We start from the raw sequence: 18,434 nt of genomic DNA, 5'->3' as shown, positions 1-18,434 counted from the left end.
GCGACCATAAAGAATGATATGTCGAGCACTAGTTTGAAAGAATTACATCAAAGATAATTTCGTTCACTTAAAGAAATTACACAGTGGTCAAAAAAGGGATTTGCAGTATACAAGTGAGCTAATATTAGCTTCACAGCTAAGTAGCTATTTGACAAACGTTTTTCTAAATAAATGCAGAATTTTAAAAAGTATTCATGAGTTTTATAAATTTAATACTGCGTTACATCTGGTGACTTGTTAAGGGCCCAAAACTCAAAGTGTCCAAAGGACTTTGGACTTGAGTGCAAAGACTTGAGGCTTACTTGTGACTTGCAAAACAATGATTTGGCCCCACTTATGACATTTACATTATTGTAGGTTAAAGCACTACTGCGCTACTGTCAACTAACGTTAACACAATGTTAACACTAAGATCTACTTTGTTTGAATCGATCCGACAGCATCCGGTCAAGTTGCAGAAGACAACCACAAAGCACTAACGTTACGATACTGAGCGCCAGTCAGAAAAACCAAGACCAACGATAATTTTGTTCATGTACAAAAACTACACAGTGGTCAACAAATAGGGAATTAAAGTATACAAGCTAGCACGTTAGCTTGCGCATTATGACCCGTTTAAACCCTGAATTTAAAGTGAAGGACTTGGGACTTGACTCTGACTTGTCAGTCTTGACATGGGACTTGAGTGCAAAGACTTGAGACTCACTTGTGACTTGCAAAACAATGACTTGGCCTATACTATAGTAGATTAAAGCAGTATACTGTGCAGCTCCAGAGAGCCGTTAGCATGACTGTAGCTGGACTATTAGCTTCATTAATGAGCACCACCATTCTCTATAGAAAAGACCATAAATGCAACTAATTCGATTTCTTAAGTCAACTCAGACCGTTAAAACCAATTACTTGACTAACGTACTAACAGAGAGACTAGGTGTGTGCACATCATTAGTACCAGCCTATAAAGGGTCCCTGAGTTTGTAGTCCAGTTCCGCACAGGCTCTGCAGAGGCATGTTGCAGACACAGCAGAGGAGGATTATTATCTAACAGCTGAGATAACCACCAAAGCGATTTCCAAAAACGAATTAGCCAAACCGAGCTGTGACCGGTTATTAAAGTGTTCTTGTTACTAGGAATCTTGTTTGATAACACAGACGTGGTTGCACATTCATACTGTACTCTCAGATGACGCTGGCCTGAGCTCCTCCTGAATTGATTTTCATGCAGTTAAGTCAACACAGTGCTGTCTTTCAATCGCCGCACACTGCTGTGACAGGAGGGTGTTGTCGTCTGGATGCCTGAATGTACAGCTGTCGGCCTAATTTAAAGCCTCTTTAATGGGAGATTTATTATCCCATGTGCATCTCAGCGTAACAGGCCACAAACAACGCTCAGTGCGTCCTAACTGTGTTGCACATTTACAGACATGTGACAGGAAATATTTCCATGCTGGATAAAGAATACACAAATCTGTACCAGGGAGGTCTAATACCACAGTATAAACAAAATTTATTGGAATTTCCTTTCTTATTGTCTTACAAACATTGTTGATACAAAACTTGTACTGAAGGCCGGACATGAGGACTGAAACATCTCACTACGCATTTACAAGTCATTACAAGTCTATTATTATTATTATTATTATTATTATTACAGTGTAAACTGCAGATCTATGTGTGGTAGACCCAGACAGATTAGCTTCACAATAACAAAGCCATCTGTCTGGGTCTCAGCCTGACTCTTTAAAAGGAGGCTCATCAATAAACCGTTCTGTTTATTGATTAATGATATATGTCTTTATATTTATTTGCCTGTAGGAGTCAGATAATTTATCAGCATATTCCCATCAAAAACATTAGTTCTACAGCACAGGTGTTTCAGTACACAAACAGCAGAGGAAATCCATCACTGAGCTCGTTCCTCCGGGCCTGACGAGGTGTTAGTGGGTCTGGGGGCAAATGGGGAGAGGGCTGGAACTGCAGACTCAACTATGGGAGACATGTGTCCGCGTCCTAGCTGTCCTGTATGGTCCCTCCTGTCCCCTTAATGAGGCGCTTGTGCCCCCTTTTTCCTGCTGGGCCGCGGGGCTTAGCGAAGGCCTGTTTGTGAGCGTGCTGCTTGGGATGGACCTCGTCGTACAGAAAGTCCTCTGTCAGTTCATCTCCGTTATCAATCTCCAACTGCACAGGGATGCAAAAAAAAAAAAAAAAGGGAACAAGCATGAGTGGAGTACTCAGAATTTAGGCCATGAAATCCGTTAGACAGAGCTACGTAACTTTGTATGAGTTTGCTTGAGGTTGGGCACAGCCTGTACTGTACTTAGGATTTTAGAAAGTTTAGAAAGTCAGTTATTTAAATTTTTCCACACTTTATTTATCAATTATATTATATTATATATATATATATATTATATTTTCTATAAAGTCTGTCCTCCAGCACTGAGATCTACAGGTCTGTGTCAAAACTCCTCCACACTGCTAAGAAAGAGACACTTTTGTTTTAAAGTGCGTTATTGTGGATGTGGCGTGAGTCTTAAAAACACAGAATTCTGCCTCTAAATACCAAAAACATGTGAAAAAACCCAGAGAACGTGACCTCAGTTGTCTCACTGTCAGCTACAACCCTCCATCAAACTGTGTTGTGTAATTTCTATCCCTCTATCCATCTGTTACCTTTTTAGCAATTTCCAAATGGTAATCTTTCTCCACTCCCTCCAGTAGTCGACTCTTGCAGCTGGAGTACAGCATCCGCTCCTTAATGCTACAGCTGTATCCTGGCATGGAGTAGATGAACACTGCAGGCAGCGAAAGAGAAGAGGACTATTTATGAGAATTATAAGTGAATGTTTTATGTTGCTGCAGATTAGTGGTTTGAAATTTGTGGACATAACCCCCGCAGATTGTACTGGAGGGTGACTGGTCTCTAAATGCAGCCTTTACTGGATACAACTTATTCAAACAAAACACAACAACAAGGCTGTTTTCCATGACAAGTCACATGCAACTGTATCTCAATTTTAAGGGCTCACTACCCAAAATGGGAGCCACTGATGTAGACGATAGGAGCTGCACTATTGCTCTCCCTCTCTCTCCCTCTCTCTCAGTGTCTCTCAGTGTCTGCATACCAGGTGTACAGATGTAAATCTCTTTGCACGTGCTTGTGCAGATGTGAACAGAAGAGGATTATCAGAGTACGGGGAATCAGTGACATACCGACAGATTCCAGGTAGTCTCCTTCGTGGGAGTGTTTGTAGAGGAAGAAGTGATATCTGGGAGTGTCTTTTGGAACCCTGCGGGGCAAATCACGAGTTTCTGTGGGGTTGGCGTGGACCAGCTCGATCGTCTCCTTCTCTACATCCAACCTCTGAAACACAGTCACAATGCAGTGTACAGGATGTCTTGTTTCTCTCACAGTAAAACATCAGAAGTCTAATGTATCAACACTGACACTGTCTCTCTGTCATTTTAGTAAACTCACACATATATATGGAAGCCTATATCTACTCAAAAAATGATTTAGTATTTTAAAATAATAAGCTAGTACCTCAGTGTAATGACTTAATACGTCAAAATAAGAAGAAACTTTCTCAAAATAATTTGTTTACATCTAAGAATAATGACTCAGTATTTCAAATGAGTTAGTCACAAAATAATTACACTTTTTTTCTTAAAAGAATAAGTCAGTGCCTCAATTAACTATCTCAAAATGATGACTTGGTACCTCAGAATAATAACAGACTTTCTCAAAATAATGATTCAGCATCATTCTTACAATAATGAGTTGGTATCTCAAAACAATAAACTCTCAAAATAATGAGACATTTTCTCAAAATAATAATAGAAATACATAAAACAAGTAGCTACAATCTCAAAAATAATAAGTTAGTGTCTCTAAATAATGAGAAACTCTCAAAATTCTGACTTTGTATTGTTTCTCATTATTCAGAGACACTATCATAGATACTCAGTGCTGTTGTCTCGTTTCCTAGTTTAACATTTCAACCTCTAGCCATTGTGGCTCTGCTCTGAAGGGCCACTATTCAGTCCCGTGCACTCACAAACTAGGTGAAGGGCCACGGGGGAGAAGTGGGGTTGGGCTTAACTCATTATTTGAGATACTTTTTGGAGAAGGTTTCACATTATGACGACTCACAGGATATTCTTTAACATCACATTGGCATGAATCAGCCTCCACGTGTATCAACTCACCAGCTGTATGTAGTTGATGCGTTTTTGGGCGAGTTGCTGCAGGGCTCGTTTGGCCGTCTCCTGCAGTGGGAAAGCGAGGCCCTGAAGTGTCTGGTGCTTACTCTCCACGCTGATCTCTGTCTTCACCTGCAGGGGGCAGCAAGCACACACACAAGTCTCTTAATGGAGCTCCAGATAGTCTTTAATGGGATAATACAGCTTTACATTTAATATGCTGCAGTACAAGTGTATTTTAATAAATGATCTCTAATACTCTGTGTCTTTCTTTTTTCACCCCAAATCTAAGTTGATACGTACCTGTTTAACCCGGCCCTGAAAAGGAAACCACAACAATAAGTTAAACATCAAATTAAGGAAGTTGTATTAGACCTTGGCACATGCAACAATGACAGCACTGCTGAGAGCATGTTGACCTCTCACCTCTGTGATTTTGATCCTCTGCAGCTCCTGCTCGGCTAATGTGAGCGGGGCAGGAGCTGAGCAGGATGACACATGGCGCTGGTAGCCCAGCAAACAGATGTCCTCCTAGTGTTGCAAAGACAAGAGGCCCTTTACAGGCAGCACGGGACAAACACCTCTACAACACGCCATCACAGCAAAACAAGACAATCTGTCACTGCAGAGTGAAGTGACTGTAAATATGTCTGACCTCAGCTGTGCCGAACATCTCATACTTCACATGGCCACCGCCAAACTCTTTCTTCACTGTGGCGCGGGTGGCAGCGTACAGCATCTTTTGTTTCACCTGCAGCCAACAGAGGGGGAAATATATGTACTGGGTGTATATGTTTCAGTCTAGTGGAAATTGATTTTAAAAATTCAAGACAAAATGGTAATAAATAATTAGGGATGCATTCATGTGTTCATCACTTAAATGTTGCAACTGTAAAGATGGAGCTCATTTTAATCACTTTTTATACAACTGATTATCTTAATCTACAATAATAAAATATCATTTACAAGTTGATTTTTTTTAAATACTTCAACCTGCAGAATAACTTAAAACTGTCAAATGAATGTAATGGAATAGAGGTATAAAGGAGCATTAAGTGGAAATACTTAAGTACAAATTATAAGATAAGGACAAGATTCTGGTTTTAAAGGGGCGCTGTAACTTGTAACTCTGATGACATCATCACAACCCTGATGATGTCATCAGAGTTATCTTGGATTATGCCATGAGTAGTTGAAACTGATACAAACTGTGGCTGTTGAGTGTTAAAGACACTCACATATGAAAGGTAGTACTGAGTTGCATGATGGGAAATGTAGGAACCAGCATTTTTAGTGCACGACTAAGATAACCTTCATAGATTTTAGGTTTCCATGTCTCTGTATCATATTCAGATTCTTATCTTCTTATCTTATTCTATCCTATTTGACATCTAATTTATTACTGTAATAATTCAGATTATTCAGGGTTTTTTTTTGGATTATTCACAGATTTTTTTTTTTTTTTTACAATATTCACCTTTCTTCACTGTTTTTTTTAATACTGTTTTCTTTGTAATAACTATTTTCACAATATTAATAAACATAGCCAATTACAATGTTTTCATAATTTTCTACTGTAAGATACATATCTTTACATCCCTCCTACATTTATATTTCCTTGTGTATTTTATTACTTTATAACTGATTAAAACTACAATACTCTAGTATGGTTGTCTTTACAATCAGATGACCTCACTGATCCAGGGAGGTACTATAGGTGCAGGTTAGTGTTTTTTTGTTTTTGTTTTTTTTTTTTTTTTAGATTAATTTTTGGGGGCTTTTGCCTTCAAAGTGTGAAGAGGGGAGAGGGAGGGCATGACATGCAACAAAAGGCTGTGGGATAGAATCAAACCCGCAGCTGCTGTGGCAAGAATGTTGCCTTTGTACATGGTGCACCCACTTTCCAGAGCTATGTTAACATACCTGTACATATGGTACTGATAGCTGTACACATCTTGTCTGAGGACCAATATGACGTTAGTAAAGTGAGTGAATGTGATCAGCAGTGTGCAGAATTTCATAATCATACTGAAATGCAGTACTAAATTGGTGGAATACTCCTTTAAATTCCCTAAAAGATATACATTTGAGGCTTTCTTTATTAGCAGCAATGTGTGTATATATCTTCAGTATGTTGCGCAGAATTAAGACTATGTTGTACGACATACTGGAGACTGATCAGGAGACCACGATACGAAGATCCACTCGTAGCCCTGTGCATTCTGGGAGTCGAGGCGGTACAGGATGTAACAGGGTTCCTGGTCGTCCAGGAGAGGAAGCAGGAAGCGATCATAATCCTGGTCCCAGCTCTTCTCCGGCTCTCTGTAGGCCCCCAGCACCAGCTGCTCTGAAAATCAGACCAGTACTCATCACATACCTTCACCCCCCCCTCCTATATGTAGCCTGCCCTTTGCAGAGCACACAGACACAGTCATGGACAATAATCATTTACATGCAGGAGGATTACTGCTCATTGAGCCAAACATTGACACCATGCATGACCTATTTGGAGGGACATCAGACAAAATGTTACTCTATTCATATTCCCAACTCTATCATGCTTAAATCTGCCCACTAAATTATTATTTTCTTTTAATTTTTTGAATTTAAATGAGCCTTATATTTTCACTCCTTTGACTGAAGTACAGTTACGTTTTACATTACATAGGCTTTAAAGGATTGGTCTATAAAATGAGTCCAAAGTGACACCTTCAAACATCTGTTGCCCAAATTTTAAGTATTCCATTTACAGTGTTATGAAACAGAGAAAAGCGACAAATCTTCACATATGAGAAGCTATAACTGGACAAAAATTGGCATTTTTGGTTGATTATTAAAACATTTTCTGACTAATACATTAACTGACTTTGTGTTGTAGCTCTATGAAGTCTGATTGATCACGAACTTCATGTGTAAACTCTTAAACTCAGCCTGCAAACCTCAGCTGAGAGTCCATGAGGTCTCAGTGTTTGCTCTCTCTGTTTGCTCCCTGTGCTGTGGTGAAAGAAGGCAAAGATTAATGTGTGTTTAATTTCTGACTCTGCTCTGCAACACATAATCAAAACTTTAATAGCCTGGAAGCCACAAAACATAAACCTAAAGTCTGATGTCCTTGTGGGGTGCAGGGGGATTTCCTGACTGTCTCTTGGGGCTTGTTGCTATTTTGAGCCACAACACATTCCGGCTCTGCACGCTCACATACTTTCCACCAGCCATTCTCTCTCAGTCCCTGTCTTTATAGGTCCATAGTGTTAAACTGTACGTTAATAACTCACTGTGGGTTTCTTTGCCTCAGAGTTTAAAACAAAGTAATTAATCATGAGGCATAAGTTATGAGGGGACAGTTTGGTGACAGGAAACCAAGTGGCACACCAAAGCCAGCGGTGATGAAATCAACCAGAATGATCTTGTTTCTCTTTTGACATTGGAACGAACACGAGTGTCACCAGGCAGCAGCAGCAAGCCACCATGTCACGTCACATGCCGCTCAAAATAGCCGAGTGACACCCGGGGAAGATCACAGTGCTTCAGTAAGGAAGTCAGACGGGCCTGACGCTCTTTTTGCACCGAGCTCAAATCTGTTGACATCAATGCTTCAAATATGAGAGCAAATATTTGATGCGAGAGGCACAGTCCACAAAGATAGCCCCAGAATGCATCTGTCACGAATCAGATTACAGCGTCAGATACCAAAACAAGATATAAACACCTCACCGACATATCAGTCCACCTCCATAATCTCCTACCTAGAGACCCATTGCCTCACTGACCAGTTTTCACATGTGCTGCTCAGCTGACACACTGGAGGTCTGTTCTCACACAGCTGCCACTCTATTCCTAGAAGTTAGATAAAGCCCGTCTGTAGCCGGGGTTTAGCAACTTTGTTTGTTGTTTGTGATCCCTTAATACCAAGACACGTCTACGTGTGATGCCTCGAGGTTATTCTGACATGAAGCCATGGTTTGTGCTTGAGTCACAGAGCTGAGCAACAACTTTTCTGAAAAAATAAATGACTAAAATAAAATTAAATGAAATTAAATTAAAATAGATACCCAGCAACAGTTAATGCTGTTCTTAAGGTATTTCCAAAATGTTTAAAAGGATCTTCCAACCATCTGGATGAACAAATATTCTGTTTTAACCCAAACAAAAACAGGAGCCGGAAATAACATGTCCCTCATCAGTTTTTTCAAACAAAATTTGAAAAACAACAAAAAATATATTAGTCATTATATTAGTCTGTACTGATGTGACACTGTATTCTGCTAATTAATTATACAAAATAATTTTTTGTGTGTGTTGTGTAGAACAAACAAAGTGAGATGACATTTCTGACCACCCACATGAGGAAATATCGTCACAACTTGAGAAATGGGTTAAAAATCTTTTATGTCGTTCAGTAAACAACATGGTTTATATGGGTGGGAATGACCAGAGAATCCACGATACGATATTATCGTGATACCTAAGTCGCAATTGTGATTTTACTCTGCAATATGCTGAATACTGCAATAAAATACAGTGTGATTTATTACCTTTTTTCAACTGTAAATTATGTTGTCTAACGTTGTCAACATCTGTTTTATCTAATAAGGTGAGTTTTCAGTCTGTCCATCTCACTTCAGCAACTTTTTGGCACCAGTAAACTTGGTGTGTTATTCCAGTAGGCCACCAAAATTTTCATTTGTATTTGTCATATCAATAGTCTATATAATAAAAATATTGGTACTTGACACTATGATACGATACAATATAATCACACAAAAGGCGATACCATGCTGCATCGATTTTCCCCCACCCATAACAGTTTATCACAAAAATACATGACTCTGCGCTCAGCTGTGACTCTGATGTAATCGCAGGCTAATTGATACATGAGAGGAAAAAACTGGGGATGAATTGAAATCAGTAGTTTCATTAGAACATGTTTTAGAGGGCTGAGGAAGTACAATTAAATGTAACCCAAAGTAATAATCTTGACGTTTTTAATTTAAATAAATGTCTTTTGAGTCACTATCTATGGCTGAATGAGATAACACAATGGATATTGAGTCTTTGGCCCACTGATGAAAGTGCTCACATTTGAAGTATTAGGAACTGGGTGTATGTGGCGACATTCCCGGGAAAAATCTCCCGTGAATTTGGTCTGTCAGAGAGGGTAAGCAGAGCTAATGCAACAGACCCGCTCTTCAACTCACTTGTGTGTGAAGCAGCATACTGCTTTTTTTGTGTCTGGTCTCTGCAATTCTTGCAAGTGAATGGTTACAGGGGCCAAACAGAGAGAGAAAGTGTTGAAGTGACAAAAGCAACATTGTTTGGATCTCTGAGAAATTAGATCCAAAAATACACCTGCAATTTCTGCTTATTGCCATCGGTGCAGTCAGAGAGAACAAAACTGAGATCCTCGAAACTGTAACATTGAATTTGAAAACCACGGATGAATAGTTTAAGAACAAAGAGTTGGCAGCTCGTGACAAGGAGACGACATGGCTGGTTTGAAAACTTTCTGAGCCACTTGAGGCCACTACAGATGTTATAAAGTAGTGGTTTCGAACCTGTATACCTCAAAGCATCCCAAGAAAATCTAATAATTTAAGGGGTAAGAAAGGAGAACTACTTTTTATTGTGAACAATGGATACTTTCACCTTTTACAGGTCTCTAAAACCTGCTCAACTCAAGTCCCTATCAAGACCATAATGTGTGATCAGAGGTCACAAGTAGATATGTTTCATTTTAAGGGAGCAAAATTCATAAACACTGAACCACTGTATCAAGGATGCATCTTTAGATAGTGTCCAGATGACAATGACTTGTTGAGTCCCAGTATTATAATGTGACGGGCTCTGGACCATTACCCAACAGATTAAAATGTTTGCTCAGATTTAATCCAACCCTCCTACTGTACACTTTAAGTTAAATGATCAAACATGATGTATTTGATACAGACAACTAATGTCAGGGAGGATTTATATCACTCATCTCAATCCAGTGTTTGACTGCTCCACTGCACACCGTCCTGGGTCACTCACCGTCTTGGATGCGCACCTTGATGAGGCGCACTGCTCCACCTCTTGCCCTGGCCAGGAACTCCCTCAGCTCTGGCGTCACCACTAGTGCGAGAAACATGGCGGGTCAGCAGTCTCTTCCTCCCGCCAAGCACTGTAGCAGGGGTGTCGAGAGACAGACAAGAAGCTACAGGCAGGACTGGAGCGCCGCAGCACCAGGCCCAAATATTCAGTCCAGTCAAGAGACACTAAGTCCAACCAGAGGAGCCTGTTTAAAAATATGTCCTTAACGTTGTTCTACCTCTTCTAAGTACAGTCCTGACTGCTGAAGGAGAGGATCGCTGAGTGTGTCTGGACTCGTTCAGAGTGTGTGACAGTGTGAGAAGGGGCATCGCTCAAGTAACTAGGACAGTATCATGTGTACACAGACAGGGAACCTGATCACCTCTCTCCCAAATTTAGCTCCCAGTGACTGACTGTCCTGGCCTGGGTACTGGCCTGTGACACCCCCACCACACACCCCCACCTACAGTGGAGGAAGACACTGTGACCTGCAAACCTAATTACCAGCTTCTGGGCCAGGAACAATTCGAGTCAGATGTATTGTCACAAGCTACTGGTGGGACGGTAAAACCCTTGGGCCAGAGAAGTGGGAACACAGAGAAGTGGGCTTTCTTACTTTTACCACGTACTGTTTGAGCGAAAAAATATCCTGCTGTGTATGTATAACACATCACAATGATTTGGGATATAGCAGGAACATTGCTTTGGAAAGTTTACCCAACTTATTCAATCTCATCTTACTCCACACATGAAAGGCATGATGGTCAACAGATTGTGTAAGATGTTTTTCCTATCACAAACTACCTGGTCGTGCTGACAGTTTTTTCCATGCTTGATTCGGATAAATAATTCTTGCAACACTGCATCTCTTCACGACTTGTGTAATACGCGTGCACACAGCACAATAATACACTGACAAAACCAACATCTTACAAAGAAAAGTTTTAATGTTAAATAGAAATATATAAAAAAAAAAGAATAGACAAATGTTCTGTTTCTGCAAACTACTTATTTACAATTTGAATTTAGTGGGTCACACTTCCTGTGAAATTTACACCGAGGCGGCTGTGCTGACCCCTGCTGCTCACTGCGACTCTGGCCTTCAACAGAAGCCTTCCTTCACTCTGCTGTCATCAGTCATCGATGGTCGGGAGCCAGAATGCCTGAAAGATGAGAAAGCATTCAAAATAATTTGTCACATAACGACCCTTTTTCTTACTTGAACTAAAAGACATATGTATAGCTAATTTACTTTGACGCTGTCTTGCTTTACATCTTCCCCATCTGCCGACAGGGGAAGATGAAAGAACACTGAAAACATGTGACTCATCATGTCATGTTATAAGCTCACAGTCATGCACACACACAGCATAGAGTTATATCAAGTGTGTGGATATGGGGTTGAGTCATTGATGGTGTCATCAGTGTTTAAGTCACAAAAGAGTGTAATACTGTGACAGAAGAAACAAGATAGGTTCAGGAATTTTGTGACTTTAGTGATCACATTAAATACATGTTATTGTTGCAAAGTTCCTCCAAGATAACTAAGATGGCCGACATGTACATCCATCTACTCACTTTCGGTACCAGGTGTGTTTTTCTATATTTTGTTTTCCACTGTAGCTAGTAACCCCCTCAGTGTAGGCGGGATTACGACCCTTTCTTCAGTACAACACCCACTGAATCCTTATTTCAGCAACTATGGATGGTGTATTTTGCGGGCTGTCCATTTTTTAAAAATCTGGGTCGAGTGAATAAAAACATTGCAGTCGCTACTGATGGTAGCATGGCTGTTTTAAAATGGTGGGTTTGTGTAGGTTGTCACGTGTCTCTCTGACAAATAAGTGGTCTGCAGTGTTTAAAACTCACCTTCTAGTATCTGCTCAGCTTGCTTGGAACTTCGACTGAGGTGATACCAGAAAAAGTACCAGAAACTAATTACGATTAGCACCTTTTGCTAATGGAAAACCATAAAAGACTGAGTCCAGTAGACAGGGTTCCTACAGCTGAAGCCAAGTTAGATGTAAGACTTTTTATTACTTAGGGTTGGGGACACTTTTGCCCAAATGTTTATTGTAACTTAAAACTGAGAAATACCTGCAGTTTGTTAGGGATTTTGTATTTCTCACCCTGCATTTGGGGTTTCACTACCTTGATTCTCATTGCATTGAGTTTAAAAAACTGTTTACATACACAAACCAAGCCTTGTATGCACTGCCTTGTATCGATTTCAACCACACTGTGAAATCTTGGTCTAACTGTCAATTTTGGTTGCACCTCCCCATGTCATCCAGGGTATTTAGCTAGCACACAGTGAATCCTCTGCTCTAATCATCCCAGACAGAAACAAAATTTGAGTCCTGATCTGTGAGATGTTAATGCAAGAAGCGTTCTGTAAATTATTTTGAGATTTTACAATGCAAGGTCAGAAAAATACCATTAACAAAATGCTACTTCCCATTTCTTAACATTTTTAGGACTTTTAAAAAAATTGAGACATATTAACACCAATTCAGGCCTTACTTTTTAGATTAATGAATTCAATACCTTTTAAGACTTTTTAAGGATCTGTTAAAACCCTGATTAGCAAAGAGATGTGCTGTTGCATGAAGTGGAAATGCAGCATACTGCAACTTCAAAATCTGACACTCACCATGTTGGAGCAGGCACTTGCAAACGTCATGAACTTGGGGTTGAACTGCAGGCAGGTTATTGGTCCTGTGTGCTTCCCGTCTAACAATGCCACCTTCATACCGCTCTCTGCATTCCACACGTGGATCTTTCCGTCCTCAGAGCCTGAAATATATGAAGAAAACAAACATTACATAAAAACATGACGGGCTCTGTAATATGATGGCAAAGTCCTGAAATCTTTAAAAATACTGTCATTTGCGGAAAGAACGGTATTATAGATATTGTATTAAATGTGTGGTTCTGCCTTACATGACATAATGTATGAATCAATTTCCAACACTACAGAAATGAAAAGAGAAAAGGCGATTTTTAACTTACCGATCATGACAAACTGAGAATCGGGAGTGAACGATGCCTCCAGTGTTACACCTTTACTGTTGTTGTAGCCCTGCAGGTGCATGAAGAGCATCCATGAGCAATTATTTTGTACAAATTCGTACTGCAACAGTGAACCGTGCGTTTTCAAATCCTCATATTTTTATGTAAAACATAAATGGTAACACATAAAAATACCGTCACTGTTTTAAAGTGTCATTGAACAGGTGTGAGTTGACTGTGTGTGTTTTCCAAACATTTGTAGTTTTCACTAACACACTGTCTTAACCCTGTCATGTAGATTGGATATGTCTTTGTGTTTTCCTTTCAGGTAATTGCACATTATGTGTGTCCATGAGTCATCTCTTACCCCAAAGGAATGTAGCACAGCACCCTTAAAAGCGTCTAAGATGCGAAGGGCTCCACCATTAGTGGAAAGAAGAATGAGTTTTCCGTCATTGCTAAACTTGAGTCCTGTCCACTCGCATGTCCGGTCGTACTGAAGCTTGAAGGTTGCAAAAGGACCCTGTTGATAAGAGGCATTATAAATATTTAACTCCTTTTAAATTAAAGTGTTTTACTTTTAGTATTAGACATGCATACATAATGAATAGTCCCTCTCTCATATAAACAGTTTGTACCTTGTCAAATGACCGCAGATCATAAAGTTTAACCATCTCTGAATTTATTCCTGCAGCAAAAATGAGACCCTCTGGATCAAAGGAGCACACTGGCTTCCCCTGCAGGTGCATCAGACCCTAAAGTTGACAGATAACAAGAGAAGGTCAGAGTCAGCTATATCCCTCTTTTACAATTTCATATTACATATTAGAGCAACACCAGTGGAGGCTCACCGAATAAAAAGGGTACCCACCTGGCAATTAGGTGACCGCAAATCCCATAGTCTGATTGTTTTATCTAATGAGCCGGAAATAAATGTGTCGTCCACAGGAGACATGGATAGAGATGTCACTCTGGTCACACACACACAAAAAAAGGAAAACATGATAACAGAGAAACTTCGTAACTCACCATTTAACGTCAAATCAAGATACAGACACATTAGCATAGATCCAGTCCTCACCTTTTGTTATGTCCAGGAAAGTAGCGGATGTATTTGTTGTCATGAAGCGACAAGTACCGGATAGTATCTGAAAGAATCGCAACACAACATCGAAATTACCATTTCATACATTAGACATGACAAGCAGCAACAGTAGGAAACAAGCTAATAACCAAACATGAAGTTGATAAGAGGCAGGTCTGATGAGTCGACTCAACCGTGGGCAAGGCAGTCACTTGTACAGTTAGCTCCTGTATGGGGCAGAATCACAGACCCTCAAACTGTACAAACAACTACCTCAGACCAAAGTGAGCAGTATATCCCCCCGATCCAGCAACGGTTCATTGGAGTCATGAACACATCCAACACAGTCCAACCAGTTACACACTGTAGCCTACAGCAACGGCAATGTTAAGATTTAGATAATACTAATATTGTGATGTAACTTTAATGTTGTCTTCTCCTGTGCTGCAGAAAAAGGATTCACTTTCCTGTATTTTTACGACATCTCCAGCCGAATGAAATGCACAATAAACATTTCTTCTTGTTTGGCCCTCATTTGGTAATTAATGACCACAAATACCACATTATCATACAGACAAAAATACATTGTGATACTTGATTTGTTGATGAATTCCTCATCCTTCGATATATCAACACACATCGAACACAACCTGAAACTTATTCATACCACGAGACCACACAAAAACTACCAACAAGTATTTGTGCATCAACATACCATCGATTTTGTTGGAACTGTAGACCACAGTGTTTGCAGCATGTGTGTACCTGATCAGATCCACTCCATACTTTTTACTGTAGAGTGTCCTCTTGGGTCTGCCATAAATCAGATAATATAGGGAAGAAAAAGAAAGTGTGTTAGCATTTCAATAACTACAAGACATCAATCTATGCTGATGAATAATCTAGTTTTCTCTTTGTAATTACTACTATTTATTACCATTTCAAAAAATACAGAACGCACCAAGGCTACAGCCTGTATGCAGAGATACTTGCTTATTCTGTTTTTAATCTTTATGATTTTAACATTTAGAGTTTTTGTCTGCTGGTCCGCAATTTTAATACACTGCTTTGAGCTCTGACGCATAGTGCTCAGCATTTGTAACCTGTAAATCAGAAAATTACTGATAGATTACTGTAAGGCTGCAAATAGCAATTACATTTATTATTGGTTACTTTACTTAATTGGTTACCTAGAATATTAATTAATTATTTGGACTACAAAGTGACAGAAAACGGTGAAATCAGTCACAAATGTTTATGAAGTGTTCACATCCGAGGAGCTGCAACCAGCACCAGCTTTAAAGCAGCCTATTACTAGTCAATTACTAAAATATCAAAATGGTTGGTGACTGATGATATACATAACCTTTTACTCATAATCACTGATGGATCCATTGATATTAACGGGCCCTGTTACACCACTAATGGGGTTTTTTCCAACTCAAACATACCTAACAATTTCTAGCCTATTTAATGGCAACGTTACATCCAACGTATCGTTAGTTTTAATAGAAGGAGGTCCGGCTTTAACACCACATTGGCTACTTAGCATATTACTTACTGGCTAATAACATAAGGGACTTGAAACTGACTAAATCAACGTAGCAGCTTTTTTTTTTTTTTTTTTTTTACATACAGTAATTTCACATCTCATACAACCGCTGCTGGTCGCAGTGCAGCAGGCCTCGCTAGCTAGCATAGCAACTAGCTAACGTCAAAAACAATAGAGTATAATGAACAAAATCCGCTCTTACTTTCCCTCTTGGCAGTCGTACAAGACTAAGGAATCGTCGTCGCTGCTGGAAATAATTGTTTCTCCGTTTGAACTGAAGTCGAAACAATTAATTTTGTCAGAGTTTTCTCGGAACACCTTAGCAACTCTGAAGCTCCGCAGCACATTGTCCGTCAGCTTCATGATGGCCTCTGTCTGTGTCTGAGGGGAAGAAGGCCCTCGTTTTGCTTTAAACCTGCGTACAAATGTCACTTATTATATCTAGGATTTATTTATATGAACTGTATTGTTGCTAACAGTTCTTATTTTAAAGAAGTATGGTTCAAAAACAGCGACGAAAGCCCGCCTGTGATACTTCTGATCCACGGGAGTGAGGAGGGAGGGAAAAGCACCGCCTTCGCTACCTCGGTGACGCGCATATTCAACGTCTGACATGCGCATCAGTCGGAAACCACACTGTGTGTTATCGCGATAGTTGCATCTTGGAATAGCGGTTGTGAGGACTGATTTCTTAGTCACATATAATTGTATATTAATATGTTTTGAAGTATTGTTTGGATAACAGAAGCCATTACTAAATGTCACCCTAGGCTCTGAAAAGTTGAAATGGGCATTTCATTTTACTATTTTGACATTTCAGAGACTAGATTATTAATCACTTAATCAGATATAATTGACAGATTATATATATTTATAATAATAGTTAGATTGAGATTATTTGCTTGAATCACTGAACTCAGCAGTCTTATATTAGGGACAGGTGTCTATATGGGACAGGCCTTTAATTCCTTTTACACAAAACTGTTGCTCAGCAAAGATGGGAAATACAATCATTCATTTATTTGAACCAGGATGAATACTACATGTATGAAAATTAGCCTTTGAATAACATACCCAGCATATCGATACAACACCACTTTATCCTGTTAAAACAATGTTCATAATTTGGATTAATTTTTGTGAAAAACACCTCCGACTCCTTTGATTGGTGGACCCTTACAAATTAAAGGAATATAAATAACATACAGGGTAATCGAGGAATGGACACATATTCTGACTTTATGTTTTTTGTCATGCAGATAAATCTGAATGACTTCTGGTTCTCTCTCATCTCCATACTGACAAAAGTTCAAACATTTATATTTGTATGCATGATCTAAAAAGATAATTTATTTCAAATCAAGTTGGTAGTCAACAATCTGCTTTTATATATCCAGGGAACTTCTTCCAAATGAACATTCTGGCAACCAGACAAGGTCTCTAATGGAGACAGGCCTTTATTTGCCAAATTGTGTAGCTAGTAAAAGGGACTGGGCGATTAATTTAAATTTTATGGAATACCAATACCACAGGCCTTTCCAAAACCGGACACTACCCACTCCCACCCCATTTGTAGTCACCTTCACTGCTAAAGGGACAAGTGCAATGGATAAACACAGTGACAAGCTTTAGGACAAACTTACCTCTCTGCAGCGAAAACAGGAACTGGCGTAACTTTTCCAAACCATGGAGAATAAAAAGCTTAATCCAATTTTATGCTCTTTATAATGGAGAGTATATATGTATATTAATAAAAAATAAATAGTTAATGATAAAATAAATAATGTTATATATAACATAATATTAATATTAAATAAAAAAATAAATAGTTAATGATAAAATAAATAATGTTATATATAACATTATTTATTTTATCATTAACTATTTATTTTTTATATAAAATTAATTATTAATTAATAGTTAATTATTTTTATTTATTTTGTTTTTGTAAGCATCTTTCCTGATGTTCATAAGCTGCTTAGTTTTTGTCATAGTTTTTTTTTTTTAAACGCAGCACTACGATCAAATGAACACGACTGCTTTATAGAGACAACAGAAGGTTATATTTTTAAAATTTATTTATACAATTACAATTTTTACACTTATTTAAACAATGTAACCCTTAAGATGTTAACATCTGTATTACAATAAGCCCATGTCTGTCTTTGTCTATTAGAAATTGTCTCTATAGAGTGTGCCAGGGCTGACGTCAAAACCCGGAAGTTTAGCATCGCGCTGGTTCCTGGAAGAGAAAGTGAATGTGATTTTTGCATTGCATTTTGGATTATGTCAGAAAATAAGCTCTGTGGCTAACACAAGTTTATGATACTTACAGGTTTTGTTCAGCGAGATAATCTTCACATATGAACACCTTTCATACTGCATTTGAAGCTTAAATGCGATCGCCAGAAGTAAAAAGCTAACGTTAGGATTTAACGGACTACATGACTACTCCACAGTCGCATGACTCTTGACGTCACCACCACTAAGCTTTCAACTGATTTTGGCCGCTTTATT

At 39.0% G+C, this 18,434-nt stretch overlaps 2 protein-coding genes across 2 annotated transcripts; both read right to left on the bottom strand.

The window, feature by feature from the left end:
- Positions 1–1,482: 1,482 nt before the first annotated feature.
- Positions 1,483–10,579, bottom strand: LOC125891862 (twinfilin-2). Its single transcript, XM_049581432.1, has 9 exons — positions 10,231–10,579; positions 6,369–6,547; positions 4,856–4,951; positions 4,627–4,731; positions 4,504–4,518; positions 4,207–4,332; positions 3,211–3,361; positions 2,671–2,792; positions 1,483–2,178 (listed from the first exon to the last, which is right to left on the bottom strand). The coding sequence occupies exons 1-9, from the start codon at positions 10,325–10,327 to the stop codon at positions 2,011–2,013; spliced, it is 1,059 nt and encodes a 352-aa protein (XP_049437389.1). The 5' UTR covers positions 10,328–10,579; the 3' UTR covers positions 1,483–2,010.
- Positions 10,580–11,196: 617 nt separating this feature from the next.
- Positions 11,197–16,500, bottom strand: wdr82 (WD repeat domain 82). Its single transcript, XM_049581443.1, has 9 exons — positions 16,120–16,500; positions 15,081–15,178; positions 14,363–14,429; positions 14,153–14,252; positions 13,920–14,036; positions 13,649–13,804; positions 13,282–13,351; positions 12,923–13,065; positions 11,197–11,432 (listed from the first exon to the last, which is right to left on the bottom strand). Exons 1-9 carry the CDS (start codon positions 16,278–16,280, stop codon positions 11,403–11,405), a joined length of 942 nt encoding a protein of 313 aa, XP_049437400.1. The 5' UTR covers positions 16,281–16,500; the 3' UTR covers positions 11,197–11,402.
- Between the last annotated feature and the right edge of the window lie 1,934 nt (positions 16,501–18,434).

This window comes from Epinephelus fuscoguttatus, linkage group LG1 (genome assembly GCF_011397635.1).
Source record: "Epinephelus fuscoguttatus linkage group LG1, E.fuscoguttatus.final_Chr_v1".
NCBI lineage: Eukaryota > Metazoa > Chordata > Actinopteri > Perciformes > Serranidae > Epinephelus > Epinephelus fuscoguttatus.
The sequence above is the reverse complement of the archived record's forward strand: the minus strand, read 5'-3'. Positions and strand labels throughout refer to the sequence as shown.